The sequence below is a fragment of the Eriocheir sinensis genome, chromosome 22 (genome assembly GCF_024679095.1).
Source record: "Eriocheir sinensis breed Jianghai 21 chromosome 22, ASM2467909v1, whole genome shotgun sequence".
NCBI classification, from domain to species: domain Eukaryota; kingdom Metazoa; phylum Arthropoda; class Malacostraca; order Decapoda; family Varunidae; genus Eriocheir; species Eriocheir sinensis.
In genome coordinates, this window is record NC_066530.1 from 19,242,254 (window position 1) to 19,260,637 (window position 18,384).

The following is an 18,384-nucleotide window of genomic DNA, read 5'->3' on the forward strand; positions in this document are numbered from 1 at the left end:
CACTGAAACCAAAACCGAAAAATGTCTTACCGGAAAGAAATGTTGGTCCGTCTTCTTTCCATCCTTGTCTTTCTTATCCTTATCCTTCCCTTTGTCGTTCTCCTTCCCCTTATCTTTTTCCTTCCCCATGTTCACTGTTGGGGCACTAAGTCATCTACGGTCTCAGTTCTGGTTGGCAATACAGCATTTCTATAGACTTTAGATTTCCTTTAGTCAGTCCTAAGAGTCTTAGGTTTGCTGTAGTTGGCCTTAAGACACTTCGTTTTCTGTAACGTTAGCGGATATGTATTACCTCGGTTTCGTCAATACTGAAGGACTTTTTAGGTTCTTGGGGTGACTTTAAGCTTTAGAGAACTATGGTAAGGGTATAGTAAAGTTAGGGGTATACGGTATAGCTACGCGTGGCCTCGGTGCTAATCTCCGTCGCATTGGCCCTTGAGTTGGGTGACAACTTATAGGCTCTGGGGTGAATTTGAGCTTCCCACGACTGAGGATTTATAACTTGTCAGATGTTTGGGACTAAAATAAAAGGTTACGTTGGTGGCATATGCGTTGCCTCAGTGCTTATCTCCGACACATTGAAGGAACGAGTTTTATCATCAACTTTATAGCTCCTTGGGTTAACTTCAAGCTTCCTACGACTGTGGATTTGTAGCTTGTCAGATGTTTGGGATTAGAATAAAAGGTGAAGCTAGAGGCAAATGGTACACCTACGCGTGGCCTCGTTGCTAATCTCCGTCACACTGAAGGAACGAGTCTTATTAGGATGACAAATTGCATGAAGGTCCTTTGACATGACAACAAAGGGTTTCTCGTGATAACTTTCAACTTCCTCAAGAATGTGTGAAGTTAGTAACGAAGGAGAATTTTCTGAATGGCAAATCATATAATAGTGTTCTTATAGGAAAACAAAAGTACATATCTAATTCGTGGCTTTTAAAATTTCTTCTCTATCACACACTGGGTCAACACGTCTTCACACACAGGTAAAGTTGAAGGCATACGCTATAGCTACACAGGGCCTCAGTGCTAATCTCCGTCACATAGATAACTAGACACCAGACAGCACAGAAAGCACCCGAGTCTTGGTACTGTCAACAGGCTTAGAAAACTGTCACCAGAAAAATCCTTAAAATAATGAAGTTAATCGCCTTAAGATAAGCCTGATAACACGTACGGGTCTGGTTCAGCACAAAACACTCCTTATCGTTAGAGGGATGACTAAAGATGTTGATTAGGCCGGTGGTTACATCATTACGGAAATATATATACCTACGGACAACAGATATGAGGCGACATCTGATAATATTATTGTCGGTACTAGGTATGTATAAGGCAACATCTAATCAAAATTTCAGGAGTTTGATCTTTATCGTTAAAAGAATCTCGTACTTTTATCGTTACCTCTTTTATTACATTATTTATCGAGACTTGAGAAATGATACAAAGCGACATCTAACCAGAATTTCAGGAGTATGATCTTTATCGTTAAAAGAATCTCGTAGTTTTATCGTTACCTCTTTTATTACATTATTTATCAGCACTTGAGAATTGATACAAAGCGACATCTAATCAGAATTTCAGGAATATTATCATCATCGTAAAACAAGTCTCGCTGTTTGATAGTTACCCTTGCATCACACTGTAGGTTATTTGGAGTATTTATCAACACTAGAAAACTGATATAGGTTGGCATTTTATCAGAACTTCTTCCTTGATATATAAAAAAAATCGTTGTTTGTTTGTTATCTTTAAATTATATGATGTTTATCGGCACTGGAAAATTAATACAAGGTGACAGCTAATCAGAATTTTTACTTGTGATATTTATCGTACAAAAAAAAAGGTTGATAAAGTTACCATTAAGTTTGATCCATAAGCGTCAATATTAAGGCAGCCTACATTATAATCACCTGTATTTACCGGCACTAGGAACTTAATATAGAGTGACACCTTATCTGAATTCCAGCAATCTATACTTATGATCTTTACCGTAAAAAGATCGTTGTTTGATAAAGTAACCATTAAACTTGATCTGGTAGGCATGAATATTAAGCTCCAGCACTTTACATTAGGCCTTGAACTAAATATGGGAAGAACGCCATTACGAAATCGTTGATCCACCAGCTGAGGCTTCGAACTGATTATTAGGTTGACCCTCTTACGAAATCATGAAGTCCGCACGATAGGAGGAACTAGACTGAGGTACTCTGTATATGTTTTGAATCCACTGAGGACTAGAAAAAGCAATACTAGAGCGCACACAATATAGGCTTCGAACTGATTATTAGGTTGACCCTCTTACGAAATCATGAAGTCCACACACTCGAAGAAACAAGATGGACGTAGCCTGTCTGTTTTGGTTCCAATGAGGACTAGATAAAAGCAATACTATGGCGCACAAACTATAGCCTTCGAAATAGATGTAAAGCCGACCCTATTACGAAGTCATTAAATCCACAGACTATTAGAACAGACTAGACGAGGTAACTTATAGGTTTTGAATCCACTGAGGGACTAGAAAAAAAGCACAGTTATGGTGCACACATTACAGGTCACTAACTAGATACAAAGTTGCCCGTATTGCAAAATCGCCAAAGCTATACACGAGGAGAAACAAGTCTGAGGTAACCTGTATGCATAATCTCGTATTTCTGATATTATGATTCCACTGAGAACAAGTAATCACCAACACTAAGACTCGTAAAACCACCAGAACGTTATATTTTCAAGCCCACGGACGCTCCAACACACACTGTCACCTACACGTCACTCTAGCAAGGGAGACCAGGTAGTGTGGTGACTGTATCGACTAAGTAAGAGCCGGGAAAGCTTATCTCTCGCTGATAAACCCCCTTCGCTGTCAGTTCCAGGAGGCGCCGGCTGATAATGAGTGTTTTTTTGCGGTGATAAAAATAATTCGTTTGATATGTTCGTTTATATCAGTTCTTTTTTGCACTGGAATGTTATGTGTGTGTGTGTGTGTGTGTGTGTGTGTGTGTGTGTGTGTGTGTGTGTGTGTATTGATTTAGTCTGGCGAGGGAAACTCATGGATACGATGAACATGGATACAGTCTCTCTCTCTCTCTCTCTCTCTCTCTCTCTCTCTCTCTCTCTCTCTCTCTCTCTCTCGTTTCCTTGGCTTATTTTGCATTTCAAGGACCGAAAAAAAAGAAGAAAAAAAAAGAAAAAAGAAAGCGAGCGGGAGGAAGCTAGAAAGGAGAAAACGAGAGAGAGAGAGAGAGAGAGAGAGAGAGAGAGAGAGAGAGAGAGAGAGAGGCCGATACCATTGCAGGCTGGAATGCGTGTCTGCCCCCTAAGATAAGATAGACGTTATCTTTACTATCTTTTAACATTAATCTGCCATGCGGGTCCCAACACATCTCTCTCTCTCTCTCTCTCTCTCTCTCTCTCTCTCTCTCTCTCTCTCTCTCTCTCCTATTTGCAGTAAGGATACTCTAAACATCTGCATATAGTCGCATTCTAAATTATTACCAACACAAAAAAAAAAACTAACAGCAATTTCTAAACTGTTTTTCTTCATTAAATTCCACAAACTTCAATATCAGTTACTATTTATCGGCTTATTTGGTCATACTGTTACTAAGAGACGAGGTTAATATGTTTTATGTTGTGCTAATCCATAAAAAAGTGGATTATAGTAAGATTGTAAGGAACGGAGTCTATATGATAATGAAATGAAATCAATAGCCTACTGATATTTATGGAACTGATTTCAAGGGAATGATCAATGAAGGGAGAGCTTGTGATATGAGCGTAAAGAAAAAATTGTTTATAGAAAGCTTGTAAGGAACGAAGTCTATAGTAACGAAATAAAATAAATAGCCAACTGATATTCTTGGTATTAATCTCAAGGGAATGATCAAAGAAGGGAGAGCTTGTGATTCGGGCGTTAATTCTTATAATCCACGAATGGTATTTCTAATTGTATATATGCTTCTAATTATTTTGTTCAAGTTCCCACAGCCTTCATTCCATCAGAGTTTGTTCATTAACCTTTATGACTTCATGCGGTAGAAATTGTAAGATCTGACAACGCGAGAAAATGACGAAGCGGTGGACTCGTGGTAATGGTACGTTTAATTACCACACTTTTACGTAGAACCGCTTGATTAACGCTGATTGGTTTTCTGATGAGCGGTTAACTTCATTGGCAAGAGTTGATTTTAGGGTCTGACTTTCTTAGATTTGGTGTACAATGGTCATGAAGGGGAGGGTGGCTTTGTTTGACTCGCTATCGTTCAGCTTAATATGATATACTTTCTTTAACATAATGGTTCTCTTATGTAGGTGAACTTTAGTGGTTAAGAGTTGATTTTTGGGTCTGGTTTTCATAGATTTGGCGTACTATGGTCATGAAGAGGAGAGTAGCTTAGTTTGACTCGCGATCGTTCAGTTTAAGTCGTAGGCAGGAGGAAATACGGACGAAGGAAGGCTGCTTCAGAGTTCACCATGCAGCGGAAGGGATGAAAGAATGAAGATGCTGGTGGTTGACACTTGCATAAGGGATTTGAACGGAATAAGGATGAGCAAGAGTGGAAAGTCGTGTGCAGAAGGATTGTAAAACTTTATTTGCTACACTTTCTTTTACAATGATTACACTGTTCGGTGTGGAATAGCTATAAAATGAAGAGCTAAGGCTAAAGTTAAGCTACGCGTGGCCTCGGTGTTCATCTTCGTCACATTGGCCCTTGAGCCTTGCAATGTTGCCCGAAAATTAGGATAGAGGTTATGACATCGAAATATCAGATTGTTTGTATCACGTCACTTCCAGATATCAAGAATGGAAGGGAACGGTTTTAATATGCAAGGGAGGGAGAACAAGGGATGAACACACATATACAAACACACACATACACAAACACACAAATGGTTACAACACACTAACACGCTGCTCTTAAAAAATAAAAGGTAAAAATAAATTGAAAAGAAAAATCATACAAACTGGAATATAAGAATGCAAAAGAGACAGACCAAGAAATTAACACATACACACACAAAAAAACAATAAAATAAAATAAAATTGCAACACAAACACGCTGCTCGGAAAAAAAGCAAAAAGTAAGTAAAAATAAACAAAAAAAAAATCATTACAAAAACTGGGACCCCGGGTTGTCAGTTCCCATCCGTGTGTTCGCAATGCAAACTCAAGCCAATTCCACGAACAGCAAATGAGTTAATCTTATCAGAATTAAAATCAAGAGGAGGCAATGTATGCTTATCTTCCCTCGAGAGCGTGACTGTTGTATACATGAGAAACTTTTTTTGTGTTTTGGTGAAGCTGATGTGACGGATATGAGCACCGAGGCCACGAGTAGTTTTTAGTGTAAGTGTGCCCCGAACTTTGTCTTTGCCTTGTACAACTGTGACGCTTTGGTGTACATCTGTTTAAAAAATGCCGGTTACTTTATGAACGATAGTGGAAAATGAGCGAATGATTAAGAAAATGAACGCTTCCACTTATGAATTTTCTGTTTTTAGGCAATTTTCAGATTATTTCATGCCCTGGAGTAGAATATTTACCTTCTTACTAAAAAATACCGTCGACTTCATGAACGATAGAGTGGAGAATGAGCGAATGCTAAAGAAAATGAACGTTCCCACCCATAAATTCTCTGTTTCTAGACAATTTTCAGATTACTTCATGTTCTTGAGCACATTTATTTACCTTCTTACTTATTAAAAATGCCGGTTACCTGACTACATACTAACCAAATCAACCTCATACCTATTAGTAGACAAACTCGATGTTACTAAAGTGAAGAAAAAGAGGGGGTCGCTATCTCCATGTAAAGTGCTTGGTTCGTGACTAGAGTGTCGAGGGTCCGTGTGTACAAGGACGGTTTCTTGTCCTTGGTGGGAAAAGACTTAGGGCTTTTTCGTCGCCCTCGCCTGCCATCACCAAGGTCTTTTGCATCGGGCCGTGAAAACCCTCGACCCTTTTTTTTTTTTTTAACGGTTGCCCCCCTTAATGCGTATGTTCTGAAGGAGAGAGATAGAGGGATAAATAGATAGATAGAAAGAGAGTGACAGACAGAGATAGAGAGATAAAGAAAAAGAGATGGAGACAGACAAAGAAAATGATAGACAGAAAGAGATAGAGATAGAGAAAGAAATAGATATAGAGAGAAAGAGATGGATAGACAGAGAAAGAGAGGTAGAGATAGATAGAAAGATAGAGAAATAGAGATAGCGATAGAGATTGTTGAGAAACGGATAGATTGATAGATATAGACTTACAGACAGATAGATAGATAGAAAGAGAGATTACATAGAGAACTTGGTGATATATTCCTTCAAGAACCCACTGCACCAATTCGCCACAACAAGAACACTGCCTGCTTGCATGCCTGACACCCCTGTTTACACGCTCAACGCTCCGTCAGTAGCCTGTAACGCGGTCCCTTGCCCTCAGCCACAAGCGCGTTCACTGTTCAGCCCAAGTCCGTATCCTCAGGCGCTTTCGGCTCTCACAACTACGATTTCCAAAGACCACAAAGGAGATTAATCGGGTTTTCATGAGTGTTTGTTTACATTGATGGTGTAGAGGCTTGAGGGGCTATTACATCGGGCAAATTTTCCGTGGATCTTCAGTGAAACCACGACTTCCGCTGGCGTGGTTCTCATATTTCCGTGGTTTTCTGACGTGTCCACGATCTTCCAAAGCTACGGTAGATTTCACCGAAGGACGACGGTATTGCTCACCATCATCAGCAGCAGCAGTAACAAGAAACAAATGAGAACCACGCTAGCGGATATCGTGGTTTGACTGAAGATCCACGAAAAATTTGCCCAGTGTAATAGCCCCTTTGGTCAGACTATCACTAGGCTCATAAAACTATCCATGGATATACTAACACTACCTCTACGAAAGCTCCGAAATTTTCTAGATATATGCTGTCACGAACGTCGATCTTTCCTCTGCCTGGGAGCTTCGCCAATTCGCCACGTCTCGCCGCTAAAGCCAGCAGCAGGCGCCACCCAGTGCTCGCTGGCTTGAGAATTTGCGGATTAGGTTTCTATCTCGGTAATTCCAGCCTTCTTATGTGGTGAAATGTCTTTAAATATTGTATTGGATCAACGGCTCACTGTCCAAATCCTTAACCAAACGATATTTTTCTTTCTTTTCTTTCCAAACCTTAACCGAACCTTCTTAATCACTTCCTATATACCCGTAACATCACTCCCTGTCTAAATACCTAAGCAAACGATTCCTTTATCTACTCCCTTCTATCCCGAAACCTTTCTTGAGGACCCGAACTCTTGAGCGACGGAGATTATGCACCGAGGCAACGCGTACCATTTACTCCCATTACATGATCTACAGCTTTTTGATTGCCCTTGTAACTTCATTCACTCTCTAACAGTTATCAGTTCAGCTATAATCCCAGTTTTGTTTACTTCACTCGCTGCCTCCGAAGTCCAACCCATGCACGGCTTTTGATACACATTGACCTCTCACCTTTGCTTTTTCATCCCTTTTCTCGCCCTCGCCCTCTTTCCCTCTCACCTTCTCCCTTTTCTCCTTAGTCCACTCTCCCTTCTCTTTCCTCCTTCGCCTAAACCTTTCTTATTTTCCTTCCTCTGAATATCACTTCTTTTTCGACAATATTTTTTTCTCCGGACCTAACCCTTCCTTTTTCCCTTCTCTCCATCTCCTTTTCTCCTTAGTCCACTCTTCCTCCTCTTTCCTTCTTTACCTTAACACTTTCTTTTCCCCTTCCTTTTAACATCTCTTCCTCCTCGCCGATAACTTCTCTCACGACCTAACCCTTCCTTTTCCCTTCTCTCTATCTCCATTTCTCCCTAGTCCACTACCCCTTCGCTTTCCTTCTTCTCCTTAACCCATTCTTATTCCCTTCCTTTTAACATCTCTTTCTCCTCGCCGATACCTTCTCTCACGACCTAACCCTTCCTCTTCCCTTCTCTCAATCTCATTTTCTCTCTATCCCACTCTTCCTTCCTCTACTTCTTCACTCTACCTTCTTTATTCCCTTTAAACTCCTCGCCTTCTCTTCACTAAGTCACAATAATATAAACATGCAAATACTGGAACCCTCATTTTGATATACGTGGAACTCCATTCGTCCATTTCACATTCTTAGCATTTTCTGTTCCCTGCAAAGACTCAACATATGTGGCTTACTTTTAGGAGGTTCTTGTTCTTCCTCCTTTACCGTTATTACAAATGAATAAGTGGAAGGTGTATAGTTTTTTTTTCGGCCATTAGGTTTTTGTTTACATTTTTACTTCCGCGAATCATTAGAGGCGTTTGGGAGTGATTCAGAATAAACAAACGAGCAATTCGTGTGTGTGTGTTTAGCAGTTATTGCACCGTGGAGGAAGGGAAGGAGGGAGGGAAGGAAGGAGGGAAGGAAGGAAGGAAGGAAAGAAGAACGAATGAAGGAAATGAGGAAGGAAGAAACGAAAGAAGGAAGGAAGGAAGGAAAAAAGGAAGAAAGGAAAGAAGGAAAAAATTAATGGATGAATGAATGAAGGAAGAAAGGAAGAAAGGAAGGAGGGAAGGAAGAAGAGAAAGAAAAAGAAAAACTAAAAATGAAAGAAAGGAAAGTAAGCGAAAGGAAAGAAGAAAGAAAGAAAAGAAGGAAATAACGAAAAAAATAACGAGAGAGAGAGAGAGAGAGAGAGAGAGAGAGAGAGAGAGAGAGAGAGAGAGAGAGAGAGAGAGAGACAGCATGTGTGTGTGTCCTTCAATTCGTACAAAAAAAAAAAAAAGAATTTACTATCCAACAGGTGAGGGAGGTAATGACGTTATAAAAATGACTCACTTCCTCCCTCGCGGCTTGCTTTATCTTTATTATTTACTTTATTATTATTTACTTTTATTCGAGACACAAGTTTATGTATAGCGAATTTACGAAACGAGTATATTTAATGAATTTTCGAAACCACAGCAAAAACGAACTACTTTCTCTCTCTCTCTCTCTCTCTCTCTCTCTTTTACTTTATTTTTTTATTCCTCCATTTCCTTCTTTCTTTTTTCTTTTTTCCTTCTATTTTTCTTTTATCTTTCTGTCTTTTTTCTTCCTCCATCTTTTTTCTTTCTTTCTCTATTTCTCCCTTTCTTTTTTATCTCTCTTTCCTTCTTTTCGTGTCTCTGTCTTGCTCTCTTTCCTTCGTCCGTTACATCTAGACTTTCGTGACAAAGAGAGAGAGAGAGAGAGAGAGAGAGAGAGAGAGAGAGAGAGAGAGAGAGAGAGAGAGAGAGAGAGAGAGAGAGAGAGAGAGAGAGAGAGAAATATTGAAGCATCTCAGAATTAAAACTTAAAAGAACAATATATCTTCATCCTTCACCAGTGATTCTTAACCTTTAAATTTTCACGCCCACTCTAATAGGTCCTTCCCTCCACGCCTTCCTTACATCTAAAGATAAAATTCCTTCTCAGATTAAAAACAATGGTAAACCTAAACAGACCTCGCACCCCTTTGGAAATTACTAAGTTAAGAATCCCTAGCCTAAACCAATCCATTAATACAAAGACCAAGCAACGAGCGGAAATAGTTAGCAGGTAAAAAAGCAAACGAGAGAAGTATAAATGAATAAAAGGCAATGGTGTGCAGATCCCGTTTAGTTCAGGCAGGTGTGTGGGATTGACTAGGTAGGCAAGGAAGGAAGGGAAGGGGTGGTGGGTTGAGGGGTTCTGGCTACACTAACAATACACTGACTGACTATACTTTCCTACGTGTTTGAGGTATTAGATTATGGTTTGGGCGATATACTGTACTAAGCTTCCCTTTTGTATAAGTATGCTAGAATATCTTCTGAAAGCATTTAGTTGGCTGCTTGTCCATTTGTAGCGAAAGAAAAGAAGGAACGAAGGAAGGAAGGGAGGAAGGAAGAAAAGAACTACAGAAATGGATAAAAAATGAAAGCAAGAAAGAATAAATGAATAGCAAATGAAAGGGTAAGATAGAAATAAAAAGCAAGAGAGATCAAGAAAGCAGGCAAGCAAGTAAGAAGGATTGAAAGAAAGAAATATATAAAGACTGAACGAAAGCGTGAGAAAGAGAGAGACACAGAGAGAGAGAGAGAGAGAGAGAGAGAGAGAGAGAGAGAGAGAGAGAGAGAGAGAGAGAGAGAGAGAGAGGGAGGTGATAGAGTCAAAAGCCTCAATAAAAACCAGCATCCCATCTCGACTCCACCCCCCATCCCCATCCTCCTTTCACCCTCACCTTAACCTCACACCACCAACTCAACGGAAAAGAAACACCCCCCCCCCCCTTTCATATCCCTCCGACCCAGATGACCCCCTTAAGGAAACCAATCTGACGCCCGGGCCAGCACACCCAAGGACACACTAACGCTGTTCCTTGGCCTTGGACACACCCCTTGCGTGGGACACTTACCCTTGTGACGATAACCATGGTGTGGATGTTGCTTTCTCGGCCGGTTGCTGGGTGGCGCGCCTACACCTGCAAGAGAAAGTTTGTCTGTCAGTTTTTGCTCTTTTCGCTTGGGGAGATAGGGAAGAGAGGGTGGTTGGGGGAAGAAGGGGGATGGGGGGCATTGAGGAAGGAAGCTGCTGCAGTCTAGTGAAAGCGAATACACCTGTACGAACACCTGTCATGAGATATCTTTTAATTGGAGTTTGATAATGCGTTGTCAAAATTGTGGTATCTGGAAATTGTGGCAAGTGCAGTGTTTTGAAAGTTACATAGAAAGGTTTTGAATGTCATATGCTACTGCAGGAATGGAAGCTCGTGTGTGTGTGTGTGTGTGTGTGTGTGTGTGTGTGTGTGTGTGTGTGTAAGGACCATATTCTTAACCATATCAGTCGCCAAGCACACACATATCTGGTAAGACTTTCATAGGAGTTGAGGATTTGGGCATTTCCGGTGGGGTGGGGGTAGTTTTATGACCGTAGTGGAAGTTTAATAAAGCTTTTTATTACATCAAAGGATACGGCTCAAGGGCAACAAAAAGGGTACACACACACACACAAAAAAAAAACGCTATTCGCAGCTCCCACAAAAGTAAAAAGTAAAGAGTAGCCAAAAGAGAGGTCAATTTCGGGTGTACCATGAACGTGAAAATAACACACATGAAAGCCCAATTAGTCTCCTTTTCGGCCTTTGGAAATAGTTGGGGTGAGAGGCGGAAGCATCTGGTAACACTAACCCGAGTAATGTGACAGTTCTCCACTAACCTACTTATAAGACGGCGAAATAGACTCAAGGGTTTCGAATGGCGTGCAAAGTCGTGCATCTCGGTAAAAGTCAACGACATGGAAAGCAGCGGATAAACCTGAATGAGGGAAAGTTTCTATAACCTCTTCGTTTAAGGTTCTTGCTCGAGTGGATTCTGAAACGTAACCAGCTTATCATTATTTTCTTTGAGGCGAGAGACTGGTCAAGGGAAAGCGGAAATATACAAATCCACATCTGCCGTCACTTCCATAGACCACTGTGGCAAAAAATATGAAATGAGCTTTTTATCAGGCATTGTTGGGGGTTTATCAATGTACTAAATCGTTACATTACAATAGAAAAGTGTTTTATTGTTCATTATATTGCCTGAGGATGTACCGGACGGAGTGACATCAGCTGTCGGCGTAATGTTCTAAGCTCGTGTATGACCTCAGCAAGGTTGGGCGCCGCGCCGCCAACTTGCAGGCTGTCAGCGGAGGTCCCCGTGGAGAAAGTGTACGGCTGAGAGGGTCTGTGGCGGCGCGGCGGGCACGAGGAAGGCTTAATCGCTTGTATTGGAAAGTTTAGAAACTGTCATCTCTTTTTCACCCGTTTTGGCTTCCGTCAGGAGTGGTTTAAAGAACACACAAGCACGAGAGCTGATATATATAAATACTAACATTGTGTCTTGCTGAAATGAGGGGCTGACGAAACACTTTTCTATACTTTCTCTTTGTTTTTATCCTTATTAAACCTTTCTTTCTTTTGTGTACCTTTGCAGAATGACTATCTTTTAATATTGCTTGTGGGTGGAATTGAAAGCCCCTCCTTCTTTCTTTGATAACCTCTATTCTCTAAACAGTTATTAATGCCATGAGTAATGCTAACCAATAAATCGTGTTTCCCGTGATACAGATCAACTGAAGTCTAAGCTTGAATATTCTTATGTCCACAATAATTTATGACAAGCACCTCCCTTCGTTCTGCCATCTACTCAATCAAGTTAACCAATATACCAAATGTTTCTAGTGATATATATACAGCCTGGTTGAAGTTTAAACCTTATTCTACCTCTTCTGCCAGCTGATGTCCTATTTGCTGCTACATGGTTTAACTCTTATACACAGAGCTCACGGTTAACCAAGTGAGAAGGTGAACGTCTGTAACATACGTACCGGACACCTGATGTAATGTTCCGCCTCTACACACACTGGGAAAATTCTGACCATTAAACTGTACAGCGGCGATTCCTGGCTCTTATTTTGGCTTATTGTCAGATTTTAGTGTCAATCCATAACGTTTCAGCACCTAGACTTGTTCCTCTCACACGCTGCGCCACACAAGGGTAAAAATTGATTAAGAGAAAGGCTTTGTGATGGTGGAAAAATATGATAATCTATACGCCAAAGGTGACAACTCAAATCGCCATGTGTTATGAGTTGCCATCAATGTTTATTTGCTTCTTCATTCCCTTTTAGTGGATGAGAAAGGAAGAATCTATCACTGTTCTTGGTCATCTATTCCAATCTACTTTTCTAAGGCGTCGTTTAGCTTGGATACATAAAGATACACACTATAAGACAAGTTTGGCAACTCAACTCGGCATGTGTTTTAAGTTGCCATAGATATATATTTAGTTTTTACTCGCCTCTAGTGGATGGGAGAGCAAGAATTTATCGCTTTTCTTATTTATCTACTTCTCTATGGCGTTGTATTGCTTGTATTGATAAGAAACACAGGGTGGCAACTCTTCAGCAGGTTCAAATAAGTTGCCACCAATGATTATCTACTTTCTTATACGTCTTCAGTGGATGGGAGAGGAATATAATGTCTCACAGCTATTGTTTATCCGCTTCTCTTGTTGCTATGACGACGTTTCCCTTGTCTTTACTGAATCATGTCTTCCTTATATGTTCAAACTACATGATATCGATTTGTTCTGTGTTATCCGCTGTTGTCATGTGCCTTGTTGATGTGCTCGTGATGTCTTTCAGTGATTTTAATGCTTTATCTCAGTGTTATTATTATTGGGAACGTGTGTAAGTTGATCAGGGATAAAAAGAGTGCGTAGGAATAGATGGATTGTGAGGTATCAGTGGACGGATGCTGGCAACTGTGACAGCGGAAGGGAAAACTTTTTAATTTTCAGCCTGCCAGTCTCTCTTTCTCTCTCTCTCCCCGTCCTTTCCTCCATCATCTTCCTTTCCTCTCCTTCCCATCCTTCCTTTATCCCTCTCTTCTCCCTCCATCACTCACTCCTCTCTCACTTAGTAATGTTTTTCTCCCAGGATGTCCGTGAGAGTTGAGTGAAAAAAGCAAGTACTCTTCCTCGCCGCCTGAGCCCACAACATTCCTCACGGTTCACCACCTAACGGAACCTCCGGAGTCCCGCTATACCTCGCCTAAGCTAACAGGCTATAGGCTATACATTCATTCTACGTTCATTCTACATTCAGTCTTATTCTGCCGCCTTCCCCGCACTCTGCTATGCTAGAAGGTTAGGTCTATATACATGTAGTTTGTATTGTATAGGATAATAAGATAGGCTTCATGCACATTCATTCTACGTTCATTCTACATTCAGTCTTATTTTGCCGCCTTCCCCGCACTCTGCTATGCTAGAAGGTTAGGTCTATATACATGTAGTTCGTATTGTATAGGATACGCGCTACACCCACATTCATTCTACGTTCATTCTGATTCTACGGTTCCCCGCACTCTGCTATGCTATAAGTTTACATCTATATACACGTAGTTTGTATTTCTGTTACTATGGTCAGAGAATGGAAAACGTATATTAAAGCATTGGCTAAACATTCATTCCATATCCATTCTTATTTTTCTGCCTCTTCGTAATCTGCTGTCGTATAAGTTAACATATATATATGCACGTAGTTTGTATTTGTGTTACTATGGTCAGGGAATGGAAATGTATAGTGTGTTCATTCGACTTTCATTCCTCATCTTATTCTTTTTCATTATTATTCAGGTTGTGTTGAACGTGTGATGTTTGTAAGGATGTTATAGGACTGCCATTCTCTGCACCTCCGTCAGCCATGGATGATGAAACAGTTACCGTACACACACACACACACACACACACACACACACTGACGGCCCCTCTTACACTACCACCTGCTTCTGTTGGCAATGATAAGTGATGCGTCGGTAGCCCATGCACTATTGAAGTCTCCTCTATCCCACCAAGTTATACTCCTTACTGAATCAAAACTCTGCTTCTCAACTCTCCAGCGAACACCTGCAGGGTACCACAACCGTACTGAGGAAACACAGAGGAGGGGAAAAAGATTATTTACTCCAGTATTGATTGAGGTGACCGTGCAGGAGAGACGTGGCACCACCGCTTGTTTTCATGGCCAGGGACCCGCCAGCTGACTGACTTATAATAATTCACGGTAGGTAGTCTGTGGTCTTATTAAGGTCCTGTTATGACGCTGAAAGAAGTACCAGATGTAGTAGTAACCTCATTCTGATAACTCGTATTCGCTGTCTCTGTAGGCCTACCCCTTGGCATCATCTCCGCTTCATCTCATTTTCTCAGTTCGAAGGTCGGGGAAGTTGTCTTTTGGTTGTATTGAGGTTCTGTTATGACGCTGAAGGAAGTACCAGATGAAGCAGTGACCTCATTTTGATAACATGGATTCGTTTTCTTTATACCTTGACTCCAACTCCTCTCCATCTCATTTCCTCACTTCGAAGGTCGGGGAAGTACATAAGAACATAACATAACGCAGGAGTCTACAAGAGGCCGGTAGGCCTGTACAAGGCAGCTCCTTTGACCCTAAGCTCCCGTGTATCTAACCCCACCTAATATCGCTGTCCATGAATTTATCTAGTCTATTTTTGAATGTGACAATTGTATTGGCACTCACCACATGACTGCTAAGCCTATTCAACTCATCCACCACCCTGTTAGTAAACCAATTTTTGCCTATGTCCCTGTTGAATCTGAGTTTATCCAGTTTAAACCCATAACTTCGTGTCCTACCCGGTTCTCTTACCAACAAAACCTTATGAATGTCTCCCTTATTAAAGCCCTTCATCCATTTATGTCTTTTAGCCTTTGGTCTTATCGAGGTACTGTTATGAGGCTGAAGGAAGGACCAGAAGAAGCAGTAACCTCATTCTGATAACATGGATTCGTTGTCTTCATCTTCTCTTCATCTCATTTCGAAGGTAGCGGACGTTGTCTTTTGGTCTTATTGAGGTACTGTTATGAGGCTGAATGAAGGACCAGAGTAAGCAGTAACCTCATTCAGATAAGATGTAATTCACGGTCTTCATCCCTTTGAGTTTCCTTTCCTCACAGTTCGAAAGTGGAAGAAACCAGCGAGAGGAAGGAGTGAGTGAGTCTTATTGCTGTTATTTCGATACTATTATAATGTTATATGAGATGCAAGAGGAAGCAGTCACCCCGTATAGATAACATGTATTCACAGTCTTTTTCCTTTGACAGTTCGAAAAGCTGAAGAAACCCGCGAGAGAGAGGTAGCAGTGAGTCTTCTTCGTCTTATTTGGGTACAGTTATAATGCTAAATGAGGTACAAGTGGAAGCAGTCACCCAGTAATACAGTCTCTTCCTCCTTTGAGTTTCCTTGAGTTCGAAAGTGGAAGAAACCCGCGAGTTATTGAGCCGATTTCACAGTCCAACACAGTGTCTTCGTAACAGCCCGAACCAAACTATAGAATCCCATACAATCCAAAACGGTGAGGTCTTCGATGCCACACTAAATACACAAGACTTTTCCTGTATAGTTTCATCAAATTTGTGAACTTAAATATAAACACCAGACACTATACAAGGAAATTTCGAAGGCTCTGGTATTGGTTTGGGAGCTTACTAACCCATCATGGGGAACTGTGAAACTGGTCCATTGCTCTTATTTAGGTGCTGTCAACACGCTAAATGAGGTATACAAGTGGAAACAGTCACCCCATAATACAGTGCCTTCATCCCTTCACAGTTTCCTCTCCTCACAGTTCGAAAGTGGAACAAACCCGCGAGAGGATGGATGGAGGGAGTCTTATTGTTCTTATTTGGGTGCTATCAACACACTAAATGAGGTACAAGTGGAAGCAGTCACCCCATAATACAGTGCCTTCATCCCTTCACAGTTTCCTCTCCTCCTCACAGTTCGAAAGTGCATGGAAGAAACCCGCGAGGAGGAGGAAGGAAGCGAGTCGCGGCGCCAGCAGTGTTGCCAGAACCCAGCCGCTCGACAGGTGGAGGCATTTATTAGTCTTTGGTCGGTGTCCGGGGCCGCCAGGTACAAATGTCACCCGTCAGTCGCCGGCAACCATCCGCCTGAGCTATGACGAACACGCTAAGCCGGAAACGGTCAAGGATGATCCGCGTTACACCCACGGGAGGCGTCTGGCACCTCCTGGGTTTGCCGTTGCTGCAATTACCTGTTCGCCGGTGATGCTCTCAATGGGGCAGTTACCCGGCAGCCGACAATTAAGTAAACAATGCGGCAAAACATGCTCTCATTCGGCCTTCCGCGAACCTCAACACACATACACTTATATACGATTACGATTTACACCTATTTATGTATATATGTATGCTAATATGTATGTATATGTGTATGCATGTATGTGTGTATGTATTGTTCAAAGCTAGCAAAAACAGTAAACAAAAAAGCCCACTACGACACAGCCCAGTATGTATGTATGTATGTATGTATGTATTACCCAACAGAAAAATAATAATAGACATGTTTCCTCTTGACAGTGGACGCCCCTCAAGTAGGTCGCGGCCATGCTGACTAAACACACACACACACACACACACACACACACACACACACACGTACTGATTAGCTTTGTGTGTGTGTGTGTGTGTGTGTGTGTGGGCGGAGAGAGCAATGTGTGGCCAAAATAATAATTACGGAGGTTACGAGAGCTCTGGAAAAGGGAACGACCGAGAGAGAGAGAGAGAAAGAAATTAGAAAAGGTGAATCGTCAGCGTGAATCGAGATCTTGAAGGAATGACTTGCCGGAGAAGAGGTGAGGAGGAAGAGGAAATGGAGAGGGAAGAAAGTCACGCTTGAAGACCCACATGAAAGAGAAAACCTGAAAAAGAGAGAAAAAAAACATAGATAGATAGTTGAATAGATAGACAAACATAGATAGGTAGATAGATGATAGGTGGATAGATAGATATATAGATAAAAAGAAAGATATATAGGCAAATAGATAGACATTGATAGATATAGACAGATACATGAATAAGCAAATTTGATCAGGCTTTCGTAGAGGTTGTGTTAGTATTTCCATGGGGGTAGTTTTATGAGCCTTGGGACAGTTTGACAAGGCTTCTGCTGTACCATGAACGCGGAATACACACATGAGGAGAACCCGACTAATCTCCTTTGTGACCATCCGAAATATTTGTAAGAGCCGAAAGCGTCTGAGCATACGGACTTCATAGCCAAGGAGTGAAGCGGAGAGACCTTCCAACCAGGCAACTGACCTTACTTTCCAGGTGAGAGGTGCTTTTTTTCACCTTTAGATCTGCATTAGTTATAAACCACCTCTCTAAACCGGTCTCTCCTTCTTACGTAGTTTTCATTATGGGTGTACGTGAGGTTGTTTGAGCATTCGACGGCTATCTCTGGCAGTCCTTACACGGAGCATTACAATTCGTGCCCCAGAATGACGGTTATTAGGATCTAGGTAAAGTTTGGGATGTATAATGGTTAGGTTTTAATGCCACGTCTGCGCTGAAGTTCAAGGCTCGTAATTCTTACTTTCGTCTCTCACAATAACTATTAGCAAAGGCCACGAAGGAGATTAGTCGGGTTCTCATGACTGTTTTCACGTTCATGGTGCGTAACTCATAGGTGGGGAAAGTCGATCAATTCTGCCGGGAAGGACGTGAGATGGATAGGGCGGCTGCATGGGAGCTTGCATAGGGATATCGTCCGTCGGAAGTATAGGCGACGAGTGAATGAAGCCATGCGCCTCCGGGTATATGCTCCCCATTAGTTTATTCGTTTAGATGCAGAAGCCTTGTTAAACTATCACTAGGCTCATAAACTACCCACGGAAATACTAACACACACAACCTCTCCGAAAGCATTTTCAAACTTTCACTAGGCTCATACAACTACCCACAGAAATACTAACACACACACACAACCTCTACGAAAGCCTTGTCAAAGCTTCACTAGGCTCATACAACTACCCACG

At 41.5% G+C, this 18,384-nt stretch overlaps 1 protein-coding gene across 4 annotated transcripts in view; it reads right to left on the reverse strand.

The window, feature by feature from the left end:
- LOC127002201 (myosin-VIIa-like) overlaps positions 1-18,384 on the reverse strand; it is a 56,004-nt gene that overhangs the window by 31,438 nt on the left and 6,182 nt on the right. Inside the window, exons 1-2 of one of the 4 annotated variants that reach the window (XM_050867902.1) lie at positions 2,767-2,873; positions 31-266 (exon numbers count right to left, since the gene is read on the reverse strand). In XM_050867902.1, coding sequence (XP_050723859.1) covers positions 31-129 — 99 coding nt within the window. In that variant the 5' untranslated portion in view covers positions 130-266; positions 2,767-2,873. The other 3 variants (XM_050867903.1, XM_050867904.1, XM_050867905.1) reach the window with 3 other exon arrangements.